The sequence below is a fragment of the Lasioglossum baleicum genome, chromosome 14 (assembly GCF_051020765.1).
Source record: "Lasioglossum baleicum chromosome 14, iyLasBale1, whole genome shotgun sequence".
Classification (NCBI taxonomy): Eukaryota; Metazoa; Arthropoda; class Insecta; order Hymenoptera; family Halictidae; genus Lasioglossum; species Lasioglossum baleicum.
This window is the reverse complement of record NC_134942.1, coordinates 5,103,824-5,130,877: the sequence shown is the minus strand read 5'-3', so window position 1 is coordinate 5,130,877 and position 27,054 is coordinate 5,103,824. Positions and strand designations below refer to the sequence as shown.

Here is a 27,054-nt window from a genome sequence, read left to right as displayed (position 1 = left end):
TTCGAAACCGGCACGGAGCCGATTATCGACAAAGCGCATCTCCGCTAAGTGCAGCTAAGTACATCGAAGTTACATCGAAACAATCCAGCGAGCATCTGTCTGTCCGGGTGCTGCGGTCTCGCGTTTCGTTTCGTATCGTATAGCATCGTCCCGTCTCGCGCGGCTCGCATTATCGGTAAACGATCTCCCGCCCCCCTTTGTCTTTCTCCGGCAATCTTGATCGTCTTCGCGCGCCGAGCCGACCCCGGCCAACCCTCGCATTGCCAATTCAATCATCGGCGAACTATCGTTGCCGATCGCACACGGTATATCGCCGCGAATTATCCTTATCCGACGCTCGCGTATCGCCGCGATTTTAATGCCCGGTCACAAACGAACCGGATCGACGATCCGACGACCTCCGCGCTGCATCCGCACTGTCGCCATCGTCTGTCTATTCTTCCGCCGATTTTTTCTACGATTTTACCGCCGATTTTTCTGCACGATTTTACCGCCGATTTTTCTGCATGATTTTACCGCCGATTTTTCTGCATGATTTTACCGCTGATTTTTCTGTACCATTTCAACGTCGATTTTTCTGTATGATTTCACTACCCATTTTTCTGTACGTTTTTACCACCGATTTTTCTGTACCATTTTACCGCCGATTTTTCTGTATCATTTTAACGTCGATGTTTCTGTATGATTTCACCATCCATTTTTCTGTACGATTTTGCTACCGATTTTTCTGTATGATTTTACTGCTGATTTTTCTGTAAGATTCTTGCGCCCATTTTTCTGTACGATCTTACCGCCGATTTTCCTGTACGATTTTTTTGTACCATTTTAACGTCGATTTTTCTGTATGATTTCACTACCCATTTTTCTGTATGATTTGACTGCCGATTTTACCACCCATATATTCCGTATTAAAAGATTCACAGGCTCATACGTATGAAATATGTATAAAGCCGGAAGTGTTCTCCGAGAATGTTTAATCCAAATCTAAATTTGCTCGCGCAGCGGTTAAACTATCATCGCAACAGGCTAATCTGCAACGAACGTTTCCTCCTTAGTACTTTCTACGATTTTCCCCACGAACAATGTGCGTGATTGCGAAACGCGGATAACCACGATGATTCAACGGCAACAACACGGAAAGAATGAGCGAGTTCTTATCTCGAGGACGTTCCGAAGAGTCTATCTTAGCTCCCAGAAGATCACCGATTGCATTGTAAATCGTAAACCCTGCGAAGGAATCTTTTTCTGCGTGCGATTTATTTGTCCCTAGCTGTTACGCGCCGATACATTAATCACCTCATTTGCCTTTTAAGCGTGTTTTAAACCGCGCGGAGGACAGGTGAGTCACCGGACAGGCTGGACTTTGAGAAAATTTATTGGGACTTTTATGGCGACGCCGGCTTAAAAATAGACCCGATGCTTCAATGACAAAACGAGAAAAAGGCGAGGAGCCTGTTCCGAAATCAATTTTCGCCAAAAACGGACCGCGAGCGTTCACGTGTGTCCGCGCGCTCGGATTATTTCACGCTAGAGCCGTCGAGCGTTGAAAAACGAAACTTCGGATTTTATAATTAACGTTGTGCATTTATGAGAAAAATGTGAAACAAGTTGTCAACTTGTCAGAATCGTGAAAGGTGAAATATATTTTTCTCCGGTTCCAGTGCCTCGTAAATAATGCAGACAATCTTTAACAATTCGAGTAATTATGCAAGAAACTGAATAGCTGAAACAATTTATCAACTTATGAAAGTTACTGGACGGAGAAATATATTTTTCTCTGGTTCCAGTGTCTCGTAAATAATGCAGAAAATTTTTAACAATTTATGTAATTATGCATCTATGAAAAACTGAATAGGTGAAACAACAATTTGTCAACTTACGAGAATTATTGAAAGTTCAAATAAATTTTTCTCCGGTTCCAGTGCCTCCTAAATAATGCAGAAAATTTTTAACAATTTATGTAATTATGCATTTATGAAAAACTGAATAGCTGAAACAATTTATAAACTTACGAAAGTTACTGGAAGGCGAAATAAACTTTTCTCTGGTTCCAGCGCCTCGTAAACAACGCAGAAAATTTTTAAAAATTCGAGTGTTTGTAAAACAACAGATCTAGTACGTAGTCTACAGCGTTGATAAAACTCTCGAAAGTTGTGCTCGGGTTTTTTAGTGACTCGGAGAGCAATTGTCAGATAACGAGTAAATAACGAGAAAATGAGATAAGCGAGTCGAAACAATGCTTTCTTCGTAATCTCAATACATATTGTGCTTCGTAATCCCATTGTACGGGCATTAAGAGAGACGAATCGATCGCAAGAACGTCGATTTCCAAGTAGCCAATAAATACGAGTGACCGTTGGTCAACCCAGTGATCCACGGCGGATAAATATTTTCTATGAAAACATTTCTCATAGCAACTACTCCAGAGTAGCCTAGTTAATCAACTGTTCTCGTGTACAATGTACAACGGTTATTAGCGTTCGACGCGTAGTTCTATGAATAGTCACGCTGCCCGAAAACTTATCTCTCATCTTCCTCCCATTGATAAACGCGGTTCGCCGCAAGCTAATTGTCTCTGACTCGATGAACCCGACGCGATCTATCTGCGCTGCGATAATCTATGACAGGCTCGTTGAATCTCGGTCGGAACCTCCTTTCTACGGACACACGAAGCGAAACAATACAGTTTTTCTCCGATAGAAAGCAATCCGACCTATCATCGCGCTCCATTCAAGTGTCATGTGACCAAATTTTCCTCGGTCGTAGATCCGTAGATCAATCGTATCTAGAAAAATCTCCCGCACATACATTGTACCTCGCGTTTCTTTTCTACGATCCATAGATCCCCGTCTCCTTGGCTCAGGACAGGGATCATTGAAATTTCTATTCTACTTATTTCACTTTCTTCATCATCGGACTTTCTAACAGTCGAAAACTACGCTTTTCAAAAGTGTAATTTCTTTAAAACAGTAATTTACTTTTAAAAGGACAGTTACTTTAAAAAAGTAATTTATTTTAGTAATTATTAGACAGCGGATCTTTATGCAAAATAACAATTTTGTACCTGAATTGCAACCGAAGTGAAATAGAAAATTATTTTCTTTCTTAATATGTTTAATAGGTTAAAAATAATACGACTGTATTTTCAAACTCTTTCAATGTTTGTACTATTTTAAATTACACCCACTCATTTTTGTTAAAAATGGATCTTTATGCAAAATAAAAATTTTCTACCTGAATTGCAACCGGAGTGAAATATAAAATTATTTTCTTTCTTGATATGTTTAATTGGTTGAAAATAATACGACTGTATTTTTAAATTCTTTCAATGTGTTTGCTACTTTAAATTACACCCACTCATTTTTGTAGAAAGTGTTTGAAATTCGCTGTCTAGTAATTCATTATCAGTAATTTACTTTTTGAAAGTAGTATAGTTCCTCGAGGGGGATGCCCGAGACAAAAGAAAACTAAACGAGGGCGGCGAAGGCCTAATCGAAGACAAATACTAACAAATGCGATCACGTAAATATTGATGCACGCGATAGCAGCTCGGTTCTAAATATTTGTGCACACAGCGACAATCTGTGACGCGAATAAACAAAGTTTTCTTTCGCCCCAGTTTCTGCAAATGGACTTGTAAAATGTATTTCTACTGTGTGTATAGTCGTACGTCGGCTATAGTAATGCGAACCATCGGTCAACCCTTGATTCAACCCTTCTGTGGAACATAACTTCCGAGGTATGAAAGTGTTCTTCCGAACTACATATGTTGCTCGAGGGTTGGAGAACTCCAAAAGATGTTATTTTTATTATTATTTGTGTTATTAGTTCAACAAGTTACTAGAATAAAACCAGTATTAATAAAATGATCTAAATAAATTGGAACTCAACCCTTATCTTAATCTATTACTTTTCTTATCATTTCTATTGTGTCTTACAAATCCAAGTAAATATTTTCATTATACTAGCTACAAGTACAGAGAATGATTTAATCCCTTGCAGTCCTATTTATCTTGTAACTATAGCGATTAGTAGACTGCGGACGTTTACGTATGCACGGGTTCTAAAAATTTTCAGAAAATGCTAGAATATAAAATTCCACGGAATTTAATACGATTTTGAAATCAAGATTTCATCTGTTCCCACTTTCTTGAAATTCTCCTGCAAAAATCAAAAATTGCATAAACAGCCGCAGTCTAGCAATTAGAAATTCTTGGTCGATCGGAATTTCATTTTAAAAAAGTGTACATTTGTTATATGCCTATACCGCAAGAATTAAAAATTGCATAAACACATCGGCAGTCTAGCGATTAGAAATTCCTCATTATTCAGAAATTCATAGAAAGAAAAAGAAAGTTTATATTTATTGTATGCCTGAACTTTCACCAAAGGCTATACAATACAAACCACAACAAAATAGAATTTCATCTCGGTTTACAGAAAATGAAGAAATTGGTTGTGCGAAATATAAAATGGGAAAAGATTTAAAAAATTCAAGAATGTTGTAACGTTGCTTTAAACGTAACAAATTCGTTAAGGGATGAAATCAATTTTTATTCCTGCTTGCCACATCAATGCGAAATATTTTTCTTTTGCATAAAGATCCGCAGTCTATTAATAAGATACATATTTATTAAACTCTGTTCCGAATGTTCGTCACGAGTCTGACTCGTTAAAACAAGGCAACGAAGCGGGCGGCGGGTTTCAAGGCGCTTCAAACTCACCCCCTATATCACCAGTCTATATCTCCGGATTGCAGCTAAGCGTAAGCTCCGATAGCACACGAAAAAAACAGGAAATAGAATAATAAAATAGTTGGTGGAGACTCACCTCGCCGGGACGTATCCACCAGAAGCTGTTTGTTTGTGAATGGTAGCCCGTTCACGTATCCCTAGGAGGCACACGCGGCGAATAGTATTGCATCGACGAGGAACGATTCAGCCCCCCGATTTCGAGAATCGAGAATCGTGTGGATCGGTTCGCGGCCGCGTTGCTCTGCCAAGCATCGAGCGACGCGGTCCGGACTCGTCGTTATTGCACGCGGATCGATTAACCGTACATTTGCGAGTGACAGCTCGCGTTCGAGTACTCACTGACAGAGACGGAAAAATCGACGTGGGGAAAAAAGGTCGCGCCGCGGAGGATCGACACGCGAACGGACTCGTCTGTCCCGATGACAATGGGCGGGCTTGATGTTTTCTTGTTTCGATGGGATTCCGCGCCGATCGAACACGTCGTCATATACGCGATCTCGTTTTTTTTTTCTTCCCCGGTGTTTTTGTTTTCAATTCTCGATGCAGTTCACGCCTGGCGGGCTGCACTCGTACCCCATACTCACGCCTCGCATCCCAACCAGAGACTAAAGCGCCTGGTTGCAGTCCACCCGTATAAATGCTCCACCGCAGCGTGAATGTAGTCGTTGGTTCGCTAGTGATCTTGGTAGGGAAGGGAATTCCCCCAGCCGACCGTCAGCTGGAGCCACCGCACGACCAGCCGTGTCAGCCTCCACCGGAGGGCAAATTCAAAACATTCGGAGGAGGTAGACTCGTTTCCAGGATTGCGCGAGTGTGCGATGCGCCTTCTCATTTCTCGATAATATAAATATCGGGTTTTTCAGTAGTCAAAAACGGTAGATAAAAGATCGATCTAGGCCGCGATCGACCTCGAAAATCCTACTTTTACGTTCGCGAGGCGTAATTTGCATTATTCGGCAGCGTGTAGCCGTCGCAGCTTTATGAAAATGGCTACATTCGCAGCTTCATGCTTCCAAATACTGCAAGTTACTAAATCAATTTAATTTGAAATTTGGGGGCGACTGCGGCCTAGATTGATCTTTTATCTGGCACTTTTCACTACTGAAAAAGCTCATTTGCAATTCAGGATTGCAAGGCTGCGGAATCTAGAAACGTTGGATAAAAGATCGATCTAGGCCGCGATCGCCCTAAAAAATCCTACTTTTACGTTTGCGAGACGTAATTTGCATTATTCGGAAGCGTATAGCTTTATGCAGCTTTATGCTTCCGAATAATGCAAATGACGCCTTGTAAACGGAAATATAAGAGTTTCGAGGACGATCGCGGCATGGCCTGATCTTTTATCTAGCGCTTTTGACTAATGAAAAACCTCATCTTTGCATTATTGAGGAATGAGAATGCGCATCTCGCACCCTTGCAATTCTGGAAACGAGTCTACCCCCTTAATATACAGAAGATTCCACAGACAGCGTTCAACACAGGGTTTATTATGTAGTCTCACTCGTCAGTTTGATAATACACCCGCGATGAGACCATTTTATCAGTTTAAAATCATCTCCTCACCTTTATTGGATCATCGCATTACTTCACGCTGTCGTCTCCTTTCCATTTTCTAGATCCCTTTTTCCTCTTCCTGCCAAGCCGTCCCTCTTTTCTAGATCACATCGCAACCTCCCCTTCTGTAGATCCACTTAGAAACGTTTGAGACCAAACGTATTGAGTGCCATGTTTCCCATAAGGCACAATGTAAATTCCGGCACCAATCATCTGCTCTTGAAAATATCGAAACAGCCTGGACGTAAACCACTGGACGTGGTGGCGAAACGCTGAAACTGTTAGCCAAATGATACCGCCAGTCGATAAGTTTAAGAACGTCAGTGGCTTGTTGCAGCTGGAGCATAGTCGCCTGAAATGTCGAAAGATTCGAACGCAAACGCGATCATTTTCCTGCGCAACGCTAATTCAACGAACAGAGATCCAAAAGACTACTTCACATTTTGTTGCAAAACAATTACACAAACTTTAAACTCTTATCAAATTGCTATCGTTTAAATATTGCTTCAAGCAGCAATCAAAATGAAATGTAATTTAAATCGCGACGATTTTATTCGCAACGCTACTATCTAAACAATCTGTATAGAAGTCAATGAAAATCGCGAACATCTCCGCAACGCTAATTTTGATCTCTGTCTAGAAACGACTACTGCAACACGCGTGATTTTCTCGCAACGCTACTGGAAATCGCGGACGTGCCCATCTCCGCTGATTGTTGGGGCGGCGAGGCCTGCCCATGCAGACAACTAACTACTATTCAAACTACTAATTCTACAGACGAGTACAGTGAAAAATTTACTAATGAAATGACTTCGCATCCAAAGATGCGAGGCCATTGTAGTTGCCCTCTTGAGCGACAATTTGTCGGGGCCACTTCGGCATACAGCCTCTTCTTTTTCTTCGGCGGTCCGCCATTAACTGAAACCCTAAATGTGCTCGCAGTGAAAACGATCGACGACTTCCGAAACGAATCACAAGTTTCGAGAGGAGCCGATCGTTCCGCTGATGCGATCGAGCAGGTGCGCAACGTTTCGAAATCCTAATTCGCGCGCGTTCGCGTCCGCGTCCGCGTGAAGCTACACGAGCAGGAAGAATCCCCCTTGAAGAAAGCACGACATGTTGCCCTCGATCTTATTGTTAGCTATCAATGTCATCTTTGCTTCCGAAGTAGGCAGTATTAGTCGTCCAGGTATAAGCAGCCACAAAATATTTTACACCCATAAGGCTTCTGTAACACAAAGAATAAATTCATGAAAAAAGATATTCATTAACATAGTTTAACTGGAAAGATAATTGGTACTCACGATCTCGTCTTCTCCTGCTTGAAAAAAGAAGGCGCGCTGCGTCTCGATCTCGATTGTCGAAAAGTATCGATTTCGGTTGCACTACCATCTTTGGAACGAATTTGTAACAGAAAGAACAAATTCGTTCATTTCAATTGACCAATAGTCGGGGACTAAATTAGAATTAATAATAAATAACTGATTCAACTTGAATAGAAAATCAAAATTAATTTCCACGGAAAATAAATAACCTTGACTCGACACAAGAATAAATCCGAATTAATAGGAAATAAATAATTCAAATCGAATATTTATTAACTGTTCATTAATGGTATTAAGAAAGATGTTCAATATAATGCAGTATAATTGGAAATACAATTTGTACTCACGCTCGCGTCCTCTCCTGCTTGAAAAAAGTACGCCATGAAGCTGTCATATGTCACTCTTTCGATTATCGAAAGCAATCAGTAGTATCGATATTCGCTATTGATGTGATCTTTCGATCCATGCATACTTTTTCCTTCGCTAACAGAAAGAACAAATTGACAAACAGCCAGAAACTAAATCAGAATTAATAATAAATAGATAATTCAATTTGAATATACAATCAAAATTAATTTGAATGGAAATTAAACAAACTAGATGTCTGTCGCACGACACGAATTCATAAATACAATTTATCGTTGCAACACGAGTAAATTCGCGAATTAATAGGAAATAAATCATTCAAATTGAATATTTATTAATTGTTCATTAATGATATTAAGAAAGATGTTCAATATCCCAGTATAATTGGAAATATAATTTGTACTCACGCTCGCGTCCTCTCCTGCTTGAAAAAAGTACGCCATGAAGCTGTCATATGTCACTCTTTCGATTATCGAAAGCATCCAGTAGTATCGATCTTGACTATCTATGTGATCTTTCGATCCATGGATACTTTTTCCTACGGAATTTATAACAGAAAGAGCAAATTTGTCAAACAGTCAGACACGAAATCAGAATTAATAATAAATAAATAATTCAATTTGAATTGTACCTCGTCTGTGTCTATATGATCTTTCCCATTATCTTTATTTGAATTTTGAAGTCGGTAAAACAACACACGTGAGCAGAAAATCGCATGAGTTGTTTGCTCTATCTCCTATTTCGTCTGTGATAATAGTTGTCAATTTCCTCGATGTTTGAGTCATGCTTTAGTGTGCATACATGATATAAACATAACCTCCCGATGAAACTTTGATTCGAACAATTTTAAAATAGATGTGCATTTACAATGTCTGAAACAGAAATACTTGGCAATATTCTATCTGTAATTGATAATAATACTAGAAGACGGGAACTATTTTTGAGGTAAGTTGTTCGTGCTCCGTTTATGAAGATATCATAACCTAATTTGTAGACAGCGGATTTTATGCATTTATAACAAAAATGAATAGGCGTAATTTATGACAGAAGAATTTCAAAATTCTATCATATTATTTTCAACCTATTAAACATATTAGTATGTTACGTTTGTTGCAATTCGGGTACAAAATTTTTATTTTGCATAAACATCCGCTGTCTGCTAATATGTATTATTGTTAAATCAATTCACTAATATTATAGCATACAAAATAAAGCAGCATTAGATTTCAAAAATTCAACGAAACGCTTGTACGACTTCACAAAAGAGCAATCGAAAAGAAACACAAATGCACTACCAGAGCTTGTAACGGAAGGTTTCGATGAAGAGCAGATCTGGCAGCAACTCGAATTACAGAATGAAGGTGAACTTATACATTTTATAACAGGCGTTTCGAAGGCTCTAGCAGAAAGTAAGAAATTTGCGATACCGGTAAGCGCAAGAAAACCGGAGATTGTACATAGCAACGAAGAAACTGTAGAAGACAATGACGAAGAAGAAGAAGAGAACATGTCCGATGAAGGTGGTTTGGACAGTGAGATGGAATTGGAAGACGATTCGAAGAAACAAAAGAAAGTCGTGAACAAGCAGAGAAAGAAACCATCCATAGTAGATGACAAATTCTTTAAATTGCAAGAACTAGACGAGTATCTGACCAAAGAAGAAAGGAAGGAAGTACAGAATGAGAAGAATGAGGAAGACTCTGATGAGGAATCAGTGGATTTGTTCAATGATTATTCAGACGACGAAGAGAGCAAAAGTGGTGAAGAGAAGCTGTTGAAGTACACAGATTTCTTCGATAGTCCACAGAGCGAGGACGAAGAAGCCAAAGACTCTGTACAGTACAAAAACGCTGATAGTAAAGATCTAGACGATGATTCTCTGCGCGATGATTCGGACGAGGGAATGAACACGGATGAGGAAGAAGACGAGCGCAAATCGTCCAAGAAAAAAGTGAGCTTCAATCTCACAAACGATTCTGATGACACGGACAGCATAGAAAATAAATCTGACAACAAAAAGGAAGATCTAGAAATGAAATCCTCTCTCGAAACTCGTCAAGAGAGATTACTAGAGAGGATCCAGCAGCTGGAAGAAGAAGCGGTGGCAGAGAAACCCTGGCAACTGAAGGGCGAAGTTAGCGCTGCCAGCAGGCCGCAGAATTCCTTGCTGGAGGAGTTTGTCGAATTTGATATAACAACGAGGCCTGCTCCAGTCATTACCGAGCAAACAACTTTAAAACTCGAGGATATCATTAAACAAAGGATAAAGGACAAAGCTTGGGACGACGTGGAGAAGAAATTCAAACCAGTCGAGACTCCGATGGAGTACAAGAAGAAGCTGGTCTTGAACCAGGAAAAGAGCAAAGAGAGTTTGTCCCAGATTTACGAGAATGAATATCTTAAACAGAAGCAAGCACTGAATCCAGAATACGAGGAGAAAGAGGAAGAGGAACCAAAGTTGCACACAGAAATCAGGGAGATGATGCACTCTGTGTTCTTGAAACTGGATGCACTTTCTAACTTCCACTACACCCCGAAACCGGTAAAATAATGACAAAATTCGCAGCTAATTCGTCTTGCTATTTTTTTTTACTAATGTCACGTATTTGTTTCAGGCAAAACCGGAGATCAAGGTCATCAGCAATGTTCCGGCAATTAACATGGAGGAAGTGGCGCCGGTAGCGGTCAGCGATGCTGCTTTATTGGCTCCGGAAGAGATTAAGGGTAGCTATTTCATTGGGGAAAACATGTTTCGATGTTTTAAATATTTATTGATATTGTTCACGCGTTATGTTCTTCAGAAAAACAACGAGGCGATCTCATGGACAGAGCAGAGAGGACGAAGACGGACATGAAACGGGAACGAAGGCACAAGAAGATGAAGCAGCGTGCCCGACACGAAGCCATGGAAAAGAAGGAGAAACTGAACGCGATGAAACCAGGAATAGCAAAGAAATATAAGAAGGACAAGGCAGCGGAGCTGACGAAGAAATTAATCAATAATCGGAACATTGTCAAAATGGATGAGACGGGGCACAGGGTTCCAAAGTCGTCGACTGCATTCTTCAATCAACTGCAAGACCAAGTGAAGAGTCACATCAAGTCCAAGACTGACGCACGTTCGAAGAAGAAGCAGAAGGACTCTCTGACCGCAATCAAACTGAAATTATAACTTTTGTATAGTTTTTTTAAATACAGGAGAACATGTACAGTCGCAGTTGTTCAGATTTTCTAGTAGCTCTACGAGAACAAAAAGAATACAAAGGGTTGAATAATTACGCCAGCTCTCCAACACGAATGTGGACTTTATATTACCAATTGTTCCGTGATTCATACAACTTTTATATTTATGTAATATAATAAGCGCACTGGAGGAATCTATAAATAATAGTTTCGTTTCATACGAGCGCATATTATCCTACCGTTCTTTTCTTTCATTTTTTAAATAATTCCATAATAGAAACTTCAGGTAACTATTTCTTTTTGCACAAAATCAAGTTCGAAGCTGACCTTACTTTCATAAAGGGCACGGTGGAGGAGCATGATCGCGAACGATCAAGGATAAAGGGCCCCGAAAATGTTGTACAGGCGTGATTTGGAATTTAATCGATCGTTCGCGAATACATATCGATGCACTCATCGAGACGTTAATTATTGTCCGAGCAATAGTCAGTGAAACTACTTTCCGACACAGGATGATAGAAAAAAGAATCGTACGCGTGTTGTATACTTTTTATATATTAGTAAAAATGTTCCCAATTCATTATGATATGCTGCAATTTTTTCGTTTCGATCTTTGCTTATCGGAATTCTCTAGACATGTACAAATGCGCTAAATCACACGTGGTTACTTATAAATGCAATTATTCGTATGTGTAACATTATCTATATTTTTTTTTCTTTAGGAATATCTAAAAATGGTGTCTTGCACAGAGAAGCAAAAGTGGATTACATAATTTTTTTTGTACATCGTCGAGTTCAAACAATCTCCCTTTCTCTTTTTTTTCCTTTTTGTCCATAGAGTGTTGATTCTTATGATTGCACTGTTTATAATTACAAAGATCTAAATTAAAATAATTAAGCTAACCTTAGAAATCTAACGATAAGCTGGTATTAAAATTACCGTGATTTGTATAGATTTGATTGAGAAGTTTTAAAAATACTTTTCTTCACCCTTAATTTTTAGGATGCACCTCGTTAAATTTAGTATTATTTCTTTTTTAGTCGAAGTGCTCTCTCGTTTCCTTTTCCTTTTTAAATAAAATCGAGACTATTGTCCCGTATTACTTATTAATAAGCACAGATGCGATGTTCAACTCCTATAACAATGTAAAAGGTGATAGCAATCGTACACGATACACGCAGTTCCGAAACCTTAACGAAGCGTCGCTCTTCCGAACAAATTACAGATCTCGCACGTATTTTTTGTCTCATCCAAAAATTTATACATACTTACATCCAGTCAACAATAGCTCCGCGAAAACCCCGCGGCCTCTTCGAGTCATCGTTCTTCGGTTCCATGTACAATTTAAATATAACTTAACTACATAAATGCGTTTATTTCGTTAAAAATCAGAACGGGGAGAGTTCACAGTTTAATCTCTAATTTACAAACATCGTTTCTAAGAATGCTCTTCTTACGTCCTAAAATCAGATCAACAACGGGAAGTAATAAAAGAAGAATGATTTCCACAATGATTCATTCAACACGATCCTTAACCACAAAAAAGATAAACGAACAAACTTAAAAGTAAAATCATAGCTATCGTTCGAACGATCCTCTCACGATGATGTCCGTGTATTTTCCTTTAAAAAGCTACCTAAACCTCCTCCACTGTGATTTATCTGTGCGTATTATAAGTGACCATTTTTCCTTTGTTTCTTTTTCCCAACGATACGTCTAATGGCACTTTCACAAAATGATTTTCATGAATTTCCGGCGAATTGTCCGAACATCTCGTACGATCATTGCAATCGTATCTCCTTCGACGTGGTCGAATGAAACTTCTCATGAAACGAAACGCTAACGAACCGACGAAGTTAGGCCGTTCTGATCCTCGCTGTCGATTCGGGTCAAAGTTTAATACGTGAGGTGCTAATTGCGAACTTTCAATTAATTGCTGAAGTAAAAGTGCTGATTATGATGCTCGGCATGATCTCGAGACAGTGTGCCAATGATTTCGAACCTCAAAGTTTCTTTAAGGTAGACAATCTTCGATGCTATTTCCTTGTCGCTACTCGAAATTAGTATTGAACATATTTAACTCCTCGAAACCGGACGCTCCGCCCTGGTCTTGCAGCATCTGCAACATGTCCGAGAGCTCTTGGGGTTGCGTGCCAGGTCCACCCTGAGCAGGATGGGGTGGTTGAGCTTGCCCAGTCACTTGAGGATTTGATTGTCCGCCGTCTGGCTGAGGTGCTTGATGCTGTTGACTCTGCCACCCCCACATACCTAACAAATTCGCCGGCGTTAGAAATTTTAAATAGTAATCTAATGATTTGTTGCCGGTAGATAAAGGATTAGTATTAACCCTTAGCACTCGAGTGGTAACTCTGAGGCGTCAATAAAAATTGCTGTACCATTATTAAAAATATTGTTTACGGTATTAAATATGTTGGTATCTAATCAATTGCCAAACATTTAAGTATTGTATGAGAATGGAAATATTCTAGGTCGAACAAACGTTTAATTTTCGAGTTAAAATAGCTCCGAGTGCAAAGGGATTAAATAAAGGAGACCCGGTATAAAAATTATAGCCATAGTTACCCGGATTGTTAGGCACTGTGGTGACAGCATGATACTGTGTAGCAGGTGTCCTAGCACCGCTACTTAATTGAGTATAAGTTGGTCCGCTCGGTGACCTAGATGGACTTAATTGACTGTACTGATATCCTTCTGTTACTGGTTGCTGCTGAGAAACGCACACACTGATTAGTAACCAAAGTTGAGAATGATGAAAGGAAATTGAGTACGTGTGCACTCACTTGTCTTCCGATAGCCCAAGCTTGCTGCACCGGGGTCGGCGATGTATTTGCTGGCTTTTGGATTCTACTTAAAACCGACGAAGATGCGCTCTGCTGGCCAGGTGAGCCGTAAGCTATCGGCGACTGGGTGGTTTCGTAACCCTGATACACGTTTTGCGTACTGGACGGCCTGGGCTGTTGAGGACCTGTCGAACGGACTCGCATTAACATTAGGATTTTAAGGGGCTATACTCGTTTCTAGAATTGCGAGAGTGCGGGATGCGCCTTCTTATTTGTACGTTTACGAGGCGTAATTTGCATTATTCGGCAGCATCTAGCTGTCGCAGCTTTATGAAAATAGCTACATGCACAGGTGTACGAAAATTAAGCATCGTAAACGTAAAAATAGGACTTTTGAGTTCTATTAGAACTAGATTAATCTTTCGTCTAGCGTTTTTGATTACTGAAAACCCGCATCTTTGCATTCTGGAGAAATGAGAAGAAAAACGAGTCTACCCCTTTAATTCACGATTACCGAGATTGCAAAGATACTTCCGAAACTTCAACTTCGGAAAAGAAGCGGGACGGCTTACCAGCTGTAGCTACAGTCACTGGATGTTGAGGCATCATGTGATGCCCCGAGTACAGAGGATCCCTAGCAGGATGTCTTTGAAGAGAATAGTCCAAGCCAGGTTGTCCGTAGGCAGGTACAGCTTCGGTCTCTGTATGACCATCGCTGCCAGGATGGAATGATCTTCAATAAGGAATAGGCGCATCCGTTAGGATGAATTTAGATTGAGATATGCCGTGAACATCAGTCACGGACATATGAATGTACTTACTTTGCATGCGTGTTGGTGCAGACAATGTATTCGACATCGTCGTTGAACGGGTTTAAAAATGCAAATGCGGACGTCCTTAACCACACCCAGTCGCGATTTTTGGCTCGAAATCTGTACATCACAGACACCACTTGGCCTTTCAGCTTCAACACTGCTGAGACAAGCATTCGTTAACGACAATCAACAGGAGGACAATCGGTTCTTTCCACGCAGGGCTTGAAGATTTATTATCAGAACCGTTTCAAGCCCTGTTCCCAGGTACTTTACCTTGCTCGAAGCTTTCTCTCATGTGCGTTAAGTCTTCCGGGTGGAAGAATTCGTAGCACGGGTGACCTAAGAGTTCTGAAGGTGTGTAGCCTAGAATTCCACCGACTCTTTGGTCCACAAAGGTAAATTTACCTTCGGCCGAGTGACGCGAGATAAATTCTGAAAATCATACACAATTAGAAGGCTCGAGGTATCGTAATCGAAATGATGTTTAATTCATTGTTCGCTTACCATTATTGCTATTGGAACCTGCTAAATCGCTACTATTTGGTGTGCTAGTGACCTGTAGTCGTCCAATGGCAACCAGGCAGCAATTGCTGCTGGTGTTTTCATCTGCAACTACACCGTCAGGTCTAGCTTGAACACTACCAGGCCCCCTGTCACCTATGCCCACACCTGGTACACATGGGGGAACAAAATCACCTACAGCGTAAAATTATGAATCAGTCTATGACTCCTCATAATCATTCACTGGTTGTGATTTCTATGCTGATGCGTACTACAGTGTCGTGCTAAGTGTGTCAGGCTTACAATTACTTATACTAGTCCGAGTTAGACTTGTGTCTGCGCGGATGGAGCCATCTCTGTCTCTTTGATACATTAGTAGAGGATAGTCATTTTGGAGAATTAAATCTTCAGACATGTCATAGTGGGTCCTCTGCTCAGAGAAGCCTCCATCATAAACGTTGTTTTGCCAAAAAGCTTATGCTCCATGCAATGTCGAATTACAACTTCCACTGTTTCAGTTAATCATGATTCAGTTTCGGTATCGGTTCGAACGAGAGAAATGCCAAATTTCTGGCTAGCAGGAAGAGGCGTTTAACAACCGTTAAATTCGTATAAAAGTTCGTTTGAAAATGACTAGGATCGAGTGACGGTCTTTCTGATTATGTATCGGGGGCCGCGACACGGCATACGAATTCCGCATCGAAGACCCGTGTGTCCCGGCATAGTTATCGGTATTCCGGCCCGTCTGTCGGCTGTTAGGTCAAGACGATTCCATTCATTCTTATAAACCGATCCGCACGGTATCCGTCCGTGGTCTGTCTCCGGCTCTAGCCCCCGGCAGCTCTTAATTTATAGTACAAACGTCGCTATCCCCGTATTTCTACGAAGCCAGGCGCGGGTTCGTTCATATTCCACCTGCGAGCCGTCTCCCTCGCTTTAAAATAGAAAGTTGGCGCTACGTCGCGGTGCCGACCGTTATATGTCCGACGATTAACGACGAAACATTGGAGAACATGTCGGGGCCAAACTCACCGGTAGGGGGCCAGTTTTTGATGTATCCTGTACAGTGGACCACCGCGTAATTCTGACCGTCTCTGGCCGGGCCCAACGAGTTCCTCTGCTTCATGCGGTGGAGACCATGAGCGGCGGCCATGTCGCCGGTTGTCTGAAGGTTCCCGACCTTCATGCGACAGATGAAGCCCCTCCTCGAGCCCATGCACATCCTCATGGACGCTGCAACACGCAAAAGTTCAACAATCCGCTCCTTTGGGTCCAACTATTAGGTCGTTGCATATGAAATGTACGGTTTTTAACAGTAACGTTAAACAACCAGTAATTGTGATTGAGTCTAACGATTACTTCGGTGTAATTGTTCTTTTAAACCACTAATTTTTATGTTTTGGACCACTTAACCGTTTTCTTATTGTAATTATAGTCCACTTTTGCACATGTAATTGAAGATGTAATTAATTACTGCCCAACTCTGATGGTAGACATTGAATTCATCAAGCAAATAGTGCGTTGATCAGTACACTGCGGATCTTCATGCAAAATAAAAATTGTCTGCAATTTTCCAACAATTTTGAAATTCATCTACTCAATTTTCCTATGAACGCATAAAGATCCGCAGTCTATTTATAATATATCTAAAAATCATCGAAACATCAGGACAGGACAGATTTCTATTCTTTCGGGTTTCAGCGGACGGGTTTTGAGGAGGCCCCGATGAGAAATAGGATGGAAGAGAGGCAGCGTCCACTCACACTGGCCCTCCTTCTTGACAGTCCCCGTCTTCAGGTCCAGCACCCTGCCTCCGTGCTGCGGCTCCTCTGCGCTGAGCTGCTCCCTCACCTTCTCCGTGTCATCAGGGTGGACCTGCGAGTACAGACTGGTCCCGTACCAGTCGCTCTGCGTGTAGTTCAAAACGGGTGCGACGGAATCGGAAACATAGATGATCCTGCCTGTGTCGCAGCTGACTACGAACAGGAATCCATCGGCCGCTTCCAGAATAAGATGTTTCAGCTCCTGGTCGGTGAGGAAGGAAGGTTTGTACGCGTTGTCCGTCGGCGTGCTTCCGGTACCTGAGACAAATGAAATTACAAGCAAATGTCAATCGATTCTCAATCGAAGAAGGACACCCCAGCGAATCACGTTTCTTCTAAACGACCGCTATCGATCGGAAAGTTTCAGTCGCAAGACAGAGAGTGCACGTGTATCGAGTAACACTTCCCAGGCGGGACGAATGCACGAGTACCCTTGTACGTGAAGATCCAAGACGCTTTGGGCTTGGGATCTAATAGTTCCTTTGTTGAACATCTCCACCCCCCTATCGATCGACCAGCTCTACATCCCCTAAAAATTTAGCTTTCGAGACTCGTTGAGATCTGGGGTCTCTGGACCGTTTATCTCGTAACCCTTACGTAGTCAACCAAAAAACCTTTCTGTATTTAACATGTTATAGGTCTTCATTAAGAATTAATACAGGGTGCGCCATCTTTTATGTCGGTATATAAAGATTGAATAACTTTAACATTTATCAATCGATTGACTTGAGTAAACATGTTTTTGAAACGTCAATTCAGTACAATTTTAACCACGAAAACGCAGCAAAAAGGGCACATTTTGCTTTGGCGAATAAAGGCGGCCACTTGATTGATGTTGTATTCAAAAGCTAGTTCGAATAAATTGTAAAGGACCAAATTAAATAAAAATACCTCATATATGGAAATCGGTTGTTTTTTTTTAAAGTTATTCAATATTCACATACCGACGTAAAAGATGGCGCACCCTGTATATTGGCGAGTAAAGAATGGACATTCAGAGAAATTTTGTAATATTTTTAGAGGAACATTAACAAATCGTTGAAAGAAATACAGTAAATGGATACCCGGTTGATTACACAAGGGTTGTGTCTTTCACTTTGGTTTTTCTTGTTTCGAGCGAGTCTAATTTTCATTTAGAATTCTTCGGATAATTAGCGCGGCGAGGTATGATCAAATATCTTCTTTCTTCTGCATCTATCCTCTACTGGATATTATTCTTCAATGGTTACCACATTTTCTAATAAAAATGATCTTTCAGGAAATAAAAGTTCTCTTATTCGACCTTGTTCTTCAAAGTGTACGTAGCCCCTGGGACTATCGTCTTTCCAGGAGGATAGCGCAGACTTCGGCGGAGGTTCAGAGAGGAATATTCCAGCGCGTCGTCTTGAAGGACAGCAAGAAGAAGCCCGTTGCGGACGGCTCGGAAGAGAGAGCAGATCGTAAGATCACCGTGGAAGTGAAGCCATCGGGTTCACTATGATTTACGTCGCTACTAAACGTAATAGTGTATATAGATCGAGATCAAGAGCGTGCTAAGATCGCCGGCGGGCCGACACGCTGGATCGTCCGTCTCCGGGCGCTCGTGGAGAGGAAACCCGACCGAATCGCGCGGCATTAATGTCCATCGAAGACGTTCTCCACGTGGAAGGTAATGGTAACGAAGGTCACCCGGGGTCTTCCATAGATCTTGTTTGGAAGTCGTTAAAGTACCTCTTCCCGGAATTTCTCCGTATATCGGGGTAAAGATCGCATCGCGCCCCTCTCTGTCTCTCTTTCTCCCCTCCCCCCTTTCTCTCCTTCTTTCTACCTTTCTCTCTCACTCACTCCCTCGCTGTCTCGTTCACTGCCGCCTCGCGGGATCCTGTCCGCTTTGCAATTCCGATCTTGCACCTCGATAGTTACCTGCGCTGCCGAGCTGCTCCGTCCTCATTTTTGGTACCGTCGTTCGGCACCGAATTTCTTCGTCTCTCTTGCCTGTCTCTCGACGAACCTCCCATTTCAACGTCCAACTCTGAACAGAGCTCCCACGACGAAAGTCTACTTTGAACTTCTCGTCAACTTCAGGAACCTCCTCCAGGTCCTGTGTCCCCTATCTTTGTGTGCAAGTACAAATTTTTCTTCGATTTATAGCCTATGCATTTTTAGAAAGACTTTTTAATTAATAGATCCTTCAACATAGCATCCCCGAACCTGCACATCGCTTTCCACCAGATCAGACAAGTCCCTGATCAGGCTCGAGAAGAATCGGTGGGATCGTCTGAATTTGGTTGACGTTTCAAAGGTTCAGGTTTAGCTCCAACTTCAGGAACCTCTTCTAGGTCCTGTGTCCTCAATCTTTGTGTGGAAGTTCGTACAAATTTTTCTTCGATTTATAGCCTCTGAATTTTCGGAAAGACTTTTTAATTGATAGATCCTTCAGCATAGCATCCCCCGAACCTGCACATCGTTTTCCACTAGAGCAGCCAAGTCCCTAGAAGACAAGAACAGGAGTGGTAAAAGCGGGTCGCAGTGCTCATCATTCTCTCGTCCTGTTGGAGGTGGATAAGGTCTCAATCCTGAGTCCTGTTAGGTCTTTTTAGTGGGTATGGGCCCGGTGCAATTTGAGAGTACCGCGTCGAGCCCCGCACATTCCCTTCGACCGTCATCTTTAGAGGGGATGCGAGTGCGTAAATGCATTTTTTCCTAACAGTCCTTAAACTATAAAACAAACAAGAAGACCAGCCAAGTCCCTGATGAGACTCGAGAAAAATCGGTGGGACCGTCTGAATTTGGTTGACGTTTCGGAGGTTTAGGATGAACCTCGGGACCGAGAGGTGCGTCGGGCGCAACGAGGACAAGGGGTGCGTGTACAACGCGGTGCGGGAACGATCGTCGACGTATCCCGGAGGCGATAGCCTCTCCTCCCGGTCAGGTAAGAGAGAGGCTCTCCGGTTCGAGCAATTTGTATTCAGCGGCCCTCTTGTCGGGAAAGAGGAGAAGTGGCTATAAACAATGCGACGCACCACCAATACTTAGCTGGGAATCACGGCACGCACACCGATCCAGAAACGGGGAGGGGAACAACGAGGCATGTGTGCTGGGTTTGAGTGCGTGTGTGCACGCACAGAAGAGAACCTAAGCTCTCACCGAGCCGTGCCGCTCGCTCGTCCGGGGCTAAAGGGACAGCCGACCGAGCAACTCCACCCATTCTTACACCGGAAGCATATAATCGCGCTTTCTGCATTCGATATGACCAACAACCGACGAAACCTTCGGTGAATTACGACCGTTCCGGTGCAACCCGCCGGCCGGATGGCTTCTCGGAGACTGACAACAACCGGACGAACCCGTGAAACGACTGTAGTCATCCCCCTTTCGATGCTACAGGTACTGGGACCACGGATTATTAACTGGCCCGTGGAAAGCGATCACACAAACATTACTGAGCAATTACTAAATCGCAGTGATCAAAAACTGTCTATAAAAATTTCGTACCTCGAAATATTTCAACTGGAAAGATTTTATAGCGAATACTAAAAATGTCGTGCAGATCGGTTCGCTGGTCCTGAAGATATTCCTAGTTTCTTCAGCAATGTATATTTATCTAGTAAAAATTCTGATCAACAAGAGCAACTAATCGAAAAGACCTTATAGCAAAAATGCTAAACCACAGTCTAAAGAACGTCTACAAAAAATTTCGTGCAGATCGGTTCGCTGGTCCTCAAGATATTCCTAGTTTCTTCAGCAATGTATAATTATCTAGTAAAAATTCTAATCAACAAATTGAGCAACTAATAGAAAAGATTTTATAGCAAAAATACTAAATCACTGTCTGAAGAATGTTTATAAAAAATTTCGTGCAGGTCGGTGCACTGGTCCTCGAGATATTTCTAGTTTCTTCAGGAAGAACGCTATTTGTCCAGCAAGAATGTAATTGGGTTGGAAAAGAAGCTTGAGAAGAACAGTCCCGATTTGATTCGATTATGCCGGTTCGTGGATGACGATCGGACGAATGGTACACGTGGGATTACGTTCGGCACGAGTGTCGGACCCGGTCAACGTCCTCTCGGTTGTGTCTACCGTAGCCCGAACCCTGCAGGAGTTCGCTAATCAAAGTTTCGAATTTGCAACGGTATTATCGAACGGTGTAGAAAATACAATTTCACTGCGGGCACATAGGTGTGTCCGATAAAGTGGACGCAAAGTAGCCAGCAAACGGACGTGACGATTACGTCGCCGAGATGTTTGAGTTATCCGGCACGGGCAGCGAAATAACTTCGGCAACGCGATCTTCGAGTTTTGACGCGGGGCGATTGAATTACGCCCTGGCCAGCGAGCTCGATTCCTTTTCAACTGCGACTATCGATGCTGAACTTTGAGAATCTACGTGGTTGATCGTTGCTTCGAATATCGTAGCTATCATTCGAGCATTGTTTCACTGTAGGACTGTAAAGAATTATTAAACGTACCAGACTAGACCTGTAAAATTAGTGTCAGTGAACTTTTCTTCACCTATCAATGAACATTTCCACCTATTCAGCAAGATTTTGCAACGAAGCTGATATTGTTGCTTCTTCGCAGTAGAATTATGGAGAATGTTTGAATGTAGAAGCTCGTTGATCTCTTGGCTGCCATCTTTAAACTTTGTGAGTCAGATCGTTTTCGCTTCCAGAGGTGTAAAATGAGTGTCGGAGAACTGAAAGCATTGATTCGCCTCTTCAGCAAGAATTTGCCATTAATGTTGCTGACATTGTTGCTTCTTCGCTGCAGAATTATGGAGAACGTTTGGATGTACACGTAGAAGCCCTTAATCTCTTGGTTGCCATCTTTAAACTTTGTGATTCAGGTCGTTTTCACTTCCAGAGCTGTAAAATGAGTATCGGAGAAGTGAAAGTATTTATTCGCCTCTTCAGCAAGATCACGCCATTAATGTTGCTGACATTGTTGCTTCTTCGCTGCAGAATTATGGAGAACGTTTGGATGTACACGTAGAAGCTCTTGATCTCTTGGCTGCCATCATTGAACTTCGTGATTCAGATCGTTTTCACTTCCAGAGCTGTAAAATGAGTGTCGGAGAACTGAAAGTATTGATTCGCCTCTTCAGCAAGATTTTGCCGTTTACGAAGCTGACATTGTTGCTTCTTTGCTGTAGAATTATGGAGAACGTTTGAATGTACACGTAGAAGCTCTTGATCTCTTGGCTGCCATCTTTAAACTTTGTGATTCAGATCGTTTTCACTTCCAGAGCTGTGAAACGAGTATCGGAGAACTGAAAGTATTTATTCGCCTCTTCAGCAAGATTTTGCCATTAATGTTGCTGATATTTTTACTCCTTCGCTGTAGAATTATGGAGAACGTTTGGTATACATATTATATACCTCGCTTGTCATCTTGAAACTTGGCGAAAACGACATAAATGATCGTTTTCACTTTCAGAACTGTAAAATGAGTATCGGAGAACTGAAAGCATTTACGAAGCTGACATTGTTGCTCCTTCGCTGCAGAATTATGGAGAACAGTTGTTGCAGCTCGCCTGTCATTTTCCAACTTGGCGATTTAGGTCGTTTTTACTTTTGCGCGATGGCGAAATTGATGAAACGAGAAAATTGATGGTAAGTGGTTAGATAGGTGCGATTCGCGTTCTCGATGACTCAATCGGGGATAATAGGAAGGTAGCGAGAGAAGGTACTCACCCCTGAGGGTCTTCATATGGGCGACCGCCATCCTGAGTATAGTCAATTTGTCCGGTTTCCGCGCCAGGTTTGAACACGTCGGCACCATGTCCGATAGTTCGGTGATGTAGGCGGTCATCTTGTTCCGCCGCCGCCGCTCGATTTCGCAATGATTCTCCCTGCAGTAAGTCGCAAGACAAAACCAAGGTAATTGCACAGTTCGAGAAATGGGTTCTCGTCTGACGGTGGGACGATCGTAAACGACCCGCCGGATCCGAGATTACACACGAGGACACCGGAGAACATGGGATTGCTTGATACGCTGGAGAAAACCTCCCGAAATCTCTCGGGAAGAATTCTTCAGCAATATTGAATCTCGATGTTGACCAATCAACGTTCAGTTGTTTCTTAAAATTAACGTTGCACATACTATTGCAAACCACACGATTGTGTGAAGTCAGAATGAACGCGATCTTGTGCTTATTTAATCTCAATCCATTAGTTATATTTTATTCTTGCTGTAAAAATTATTTTTCGGGTAAAAATCGGGATAGGACAAAGGTGAAATGAAAATGAGGTGAAAGTTCGAATGAAAATGGTGGTCCAGGCATTATCGGGTTGGTGGAGGGTAGTTGGAGAATTTTTTGCGGCCGGAGACGAAAGCGGAAACGCGTTGGACGCGTTTGAAGGAATCCGGCGGCGCGGAGGAATTTCCATCGAGCGAGCGTCATTGATAAGAGTGTTCGTGATCGATGCCGCCAATAAATTCTGAAACGATGCCCCATCGAGAGACGGGATATCGGGTGAGACCACAATTTCAGGGTTGCCTCCCTGTTATTACGCTACCAGAGCGGGCGAGGGAGGCGAGCAATGGGCGAACACACGTCTCTTCTCGCTGTGCCGCGCCGGTAATTGTCGGCGAGCAATCGTAAATTTAATGGCATTTAATTCCTGATAATTCCCCAGGTCTGGATAGTACACGAGAAACTTTTGGAACTTGCCCTCCCACTCCGGCGGAATTTTATTTCTCAATTCACCCTCGTTCAATACCGAAGAGAAAGAATTGCTTGTGTGGATAAATCTAATATTAGGTTGTTGCATATCGTACTTTTTATGGAAACTGGGTTTTCAGCTTCGCCTTGTTAGGCACTTCATTTATGAAGAAATTGGATGAGTGAAATATAAAACAGTAAAGGATTATAACACTTTAAGAACATTCCAATGTCGTTTTTAATGCAATGAAGTCATTAAGGGATGAAGTCAATTTTTATTTTATTCCTGCTTCCCCCGCAATCAATGAAGAACATTTTTATTTTGCATAAAGACCCGCAGTCAAGTAATAGTAATTCAGCGATAAGTTGTTAGCTAGCGCCACGATATCAGAATTTTAAATCTCCCAGTAAAGCAAAATAGTTTCCCTTTAAATCGTTTTTTGCCTCCTGTAAAATTTATTGGACCTTTTTGGATTTGGGCAAATTTCACAGTTTATTCTGGAGGAATTTCTGGAAAGGGAATTTCCGTTTGGTAATTTGCCTGGCATCCAGGATGCTCCCGTGACCGGGGTGGTATCGCGAGGCAGGAGTTCCTTTTGTGTCTAGCAGCGAGATAAGACCCTCCATCTCATCCCGAGTCCATCAGGAACTATTACCTCATACTTATTCTGCCTTCGGAACCACGGGTCTCGTTCCGTCGATGTAAATACACGGGAAAGCGCATCGAAATCCCAAGATGCCGCGGCATCTTTCATTCAATTTCCTCTCTTTTATTACGCCCCGCGTTGGCCCGATCGAATTTGCATTCCTCCGACCGAATAACACCGCGAACTACATTACAATACCTCGACGAACGATAGCGAACGAAAAACTTGGATTATAATCAACAATCAAATTTTTCAAGAAGATCTCGAGGAAAATGTCGATATGTATTTGTATCGTCAAGCGTGAGGCGTGAGTATCTTAAAAATTCGCTGCAGCGTCGCAAGGGCCCGTCATTATTGGAGCATAAATGAAACGTGACTGCAGGAGAATATTGTTTAGATTTATGTCCAAGGTAATGTCTTCGTGTCGTGAACATTGACCTCTCGTTAAGTTCCGCGTCCAGGACATCCACCCCGTCTGGAGCACCGCGACCCCATTCAATAAAATCGTTCTCCAGTTGGCGACGCCATCTTGATTAAAATGCCCGAGTGCTTATTAACACGATCCATTCCGGTGGTACACCGACTGCACAGAATTTCCACAATAAGTACTTTGAGAATATGAGCACGTTCTCCTTCTTTCTTTGATAAAGGAGGTACAATGCATTTGATCAAATATTTCAACGAAGAAGACAATAGTATAACAGGAGTATAGAATGCAGGAATAAAGAATGCTAGATTTTTGAAGATTCGGAGACCCAGGAGGAGATGCAGTAATGATATTCCAGGTGGATGTTCGGAGGCAGGAGGATCCTCCTTCCATTTGGTTGGAAGTCCAGGAGGATCGGTAACGCTGCTCGGTGCTCGGTGAAGCGGCGTGGGCCCCCTCGAGCAGGCCCGCTATTTAAAAGAGGCCAGGGCGCTTAAAGCGCAAGTATAAAGCAGGGTATGTAACGTGCAGGACGGTAGAAGAACACGAGGAGAAACGGGCAGAAGAGGAACGCGATCCGTGGAGCAGGACGGAGAGAACTCCTGGGTCAAGGGTCAGACGTTCCGAAGTTGCCCGCTCGCTCCGTGGGTCCAGCCAAGGCTATACAGGGTGCTCGATCCTACCGGACCCAATTCTAAAACCAGCAACCCTTTCGCGATCCTCTCGAAAAGTTCATCTCGTTTTGCACTTCCCATATTTTCCTCAAAATATTATTTGGATCAATTGAGGGAATTTCAAGAGCTTCGTCAATTTTAATTAGTTGAAACTATTCGATTTTCTAATATTAAACCAGTTAGCAACCCTTTCACGATCCTCTCGAAAAGTTCATCTCGCTTTGCACTTCCCGTATTGTCATCAAAATAAATGTCATTCGGATAAATTGAGGGAATTTCAAGTGGTTCATCAATTTTTATTAGCTGAAACTATTAGATTTTTTTAATATTAAACCAGACAGCAACCCTTTCAAGATCCTCTCGAAAAGTTCATCTCGTTTTGCACTTTCCCGTATTTTCATCAAAATAGATATCATTCGGATCAATTGAGGGAATTTCAAGAGCTTCATCAGCAAGAGCTTCATCAATTTTAATTAGCAGAAACTATTAGACTTTTTTTTATATTAAACCAGACAGCAACCCTTTCAAGATCCTCTCGAAAAGTTCATCTCGTTTCGCACTTTCCCATATTTTCCTCAAAATAAATATCATTCGGATCAATCGAGAGAATTTCAAGAGCTTCATCAATTTTAATTCGCAGATACTATTAGACTCTTTTTTATATTAAACCAGCCAGCAACCCTTTCACGATCCTCTCGAAAAGTTCATCTCGTTTCGCACTTTCCCGTATTTTCATCAAAATAAATATCATCCGGATCAATTGAGGGAATTTCAAGAGCTTCATCAATTTTAATTAGCTGAAACCATTCGATTTTTTTATATTAAACCCTTTCACGAATCTCTCGGAAAGTTCATCTCGCTTTGCACTTCCCGAATTGTCATCCAAATAAATATCATTCGGATCAATTGAGGGAATTTCAAGTGCTTCATCAATTTTTATTAGCTGAAACTATTAGACTCTTTTTTATATTAAACCAGCCAGCAACCCTTTCACGAATCTTTCGAAAAGTTCATCTCATCTTGCACTTTCCCGTATTTTCATCAAAATAAATATCATTCGGATCGCTCGAGGGAATTTTCAACTTCAAGAACGTCTCGCAACTGCGTAAGACAGGAGCCAAATATGAACTTCTCTTTTGCGTCATCGATTACAACAAGCCGAAGTAATCAGATCGATATTCTCAAAGTTGGCCGATTGAAGTGTCCCGTTTCGATTGGCTAACAATGAATCAGCAGAGGACTGTACGATTAGACCAATTAACAATCTTCCCGTGCAAAGATACGTGACATCTGAACACATATAATTTGTTTTGCTACACGGCGGAGTCTTCGCGCTGAATGCAACGTAGCACTTTATCGAGCTACTTTTATTAGGATTCGAGATGGCTATCGATGTCTCCGTTATCTTTAGCAATTAGTCCGCGACAATCAATCAGTTTATCGAACACAGGGGAAAAATGCATGGACACCTGAAATTACAAAGATAAGAGGAGGATCGGTAAGCAGCCGCCATGTTGCGTCAGGAGTGTAGCCTCCATCT

The 27,054-nt window shown here is 42.0% G+C and overlaps 3 protein-coding genes and 1 long non-coding RNA gene across 12 annotated transcripts in view; 1 reads left to right on the top strand and 3 right to left on the bottom strand.

Moving 5' to 3' along the window:
* LOC143215985 (GAS2-like protein pickled eggs) overlaps positions 1–5,399 on the bottom strand; it is an 87,787-nt gene extending 82,388 nt beyond the window's left edge. For all 3 annotated transcript variants that reach the window (XM_076438654.1, XM_076438656.1, XM_076438655.1), the window contains exon 1: positions 4,831–5,399. The gene's annotated coding sequence lies outside the window, so the exon portion shown is untranslated. The remainder of the gene's footprint in view (positions 1–4,830) is intronic.
* Positions 5,400–5,980: 581 nt separating this feature from the next.
* Positions 5,981–8,116, bottom strand: LOC143215986 (uncharacterized). The gene is made up of 3 exons (XR_013010495.1): positions 7,981–8,116; positions 7,613–7,700; positions 5,981–7,536 (listed from the first exon to the last, which is right to left on the bottom strand). It is a non-coding gene; the product is annotated as an uncharacterized LOC143215986 (long non-coding RNA).
* A 642-nt stretch (positions 8,117–8,758) lies between these two features.
* Positions 8,759–11,216, top strand: LOC143215558 (U3 small nucleolar ribonucleoprotein MPP10). The gene is made up of 4 exons (XM_076437776.1): positions 8,759–8,944; positions 9,200–10,541; positions 10,615–10,723; positions 10,801–11,216. The coding sequence occupies exons 1-4, from the start codon at positions 8,868–8,870 to the stop codon at positions 11,169–11,171; spliced, it is 1,899 nt and encodes a 632-aa protein (XP_076293891.1). The 5' UTR covers positions 8,759–8,867; the 3' UTR covers positions 11,172–11,216.
* Positions 11,217–12,124: 908 nt separating this feature from the next.
* Tgo (Aryl hydrocarbon receptor nuclear translocator homolog tgo) overlaps positions 12,125–27,054 on the bottom strand; it is a 39,560-nt gene continuing 24,630 nt past the window's right edge. For 2 of the 7 annotated variants that reach the window (XM_076437775.1, XM_076437769.1), the window contains 10 exons: positions 22,796–22,957; positions 17,064–17,381; positions 16,333–16,533; positions 15,304–15,495; positions 15,073–15,231; positions 14,806–14,956; positions 14,557–14,717; positions 13,985–14,169; positions 13,767–13,911; positions 12,125–13,451 (listed from right to left, as the gene is read on the bottom strand). In XM_076437775.1, the coding sequence (XP_076293890.1) occupies positions 13,234–13,451; positions 13,767–13,911; positions 13,985–14,169; positions 14,557–14,717; positions 14,806–14,956; positions 15,073–15,231; positions 15,304–15,495; positions 16,333–16,533; positions 17,064–17,381; positions 22,796–22,957 (1,892 nt within the window). In that variant the 3' untranslated portion in view covers positions 12,125–13,233. The remainder of the gene's footprint in view (positions 13,452–13,766; positions 13,912–13,984; positions 14,170–14,556; positions 14,718–14,805; positions 14,957–15,072; positions 15,232–15,303; positions 15,496–16,332; positions 16,534–17,063; positions 17,382–22,795; positions 22,958–27,054) is intronic. The other 5 variants (XM_076437770.1, XM_076437771.1, XM_076437772.1 and 2 more) reach the window with 5 other exon arrangements.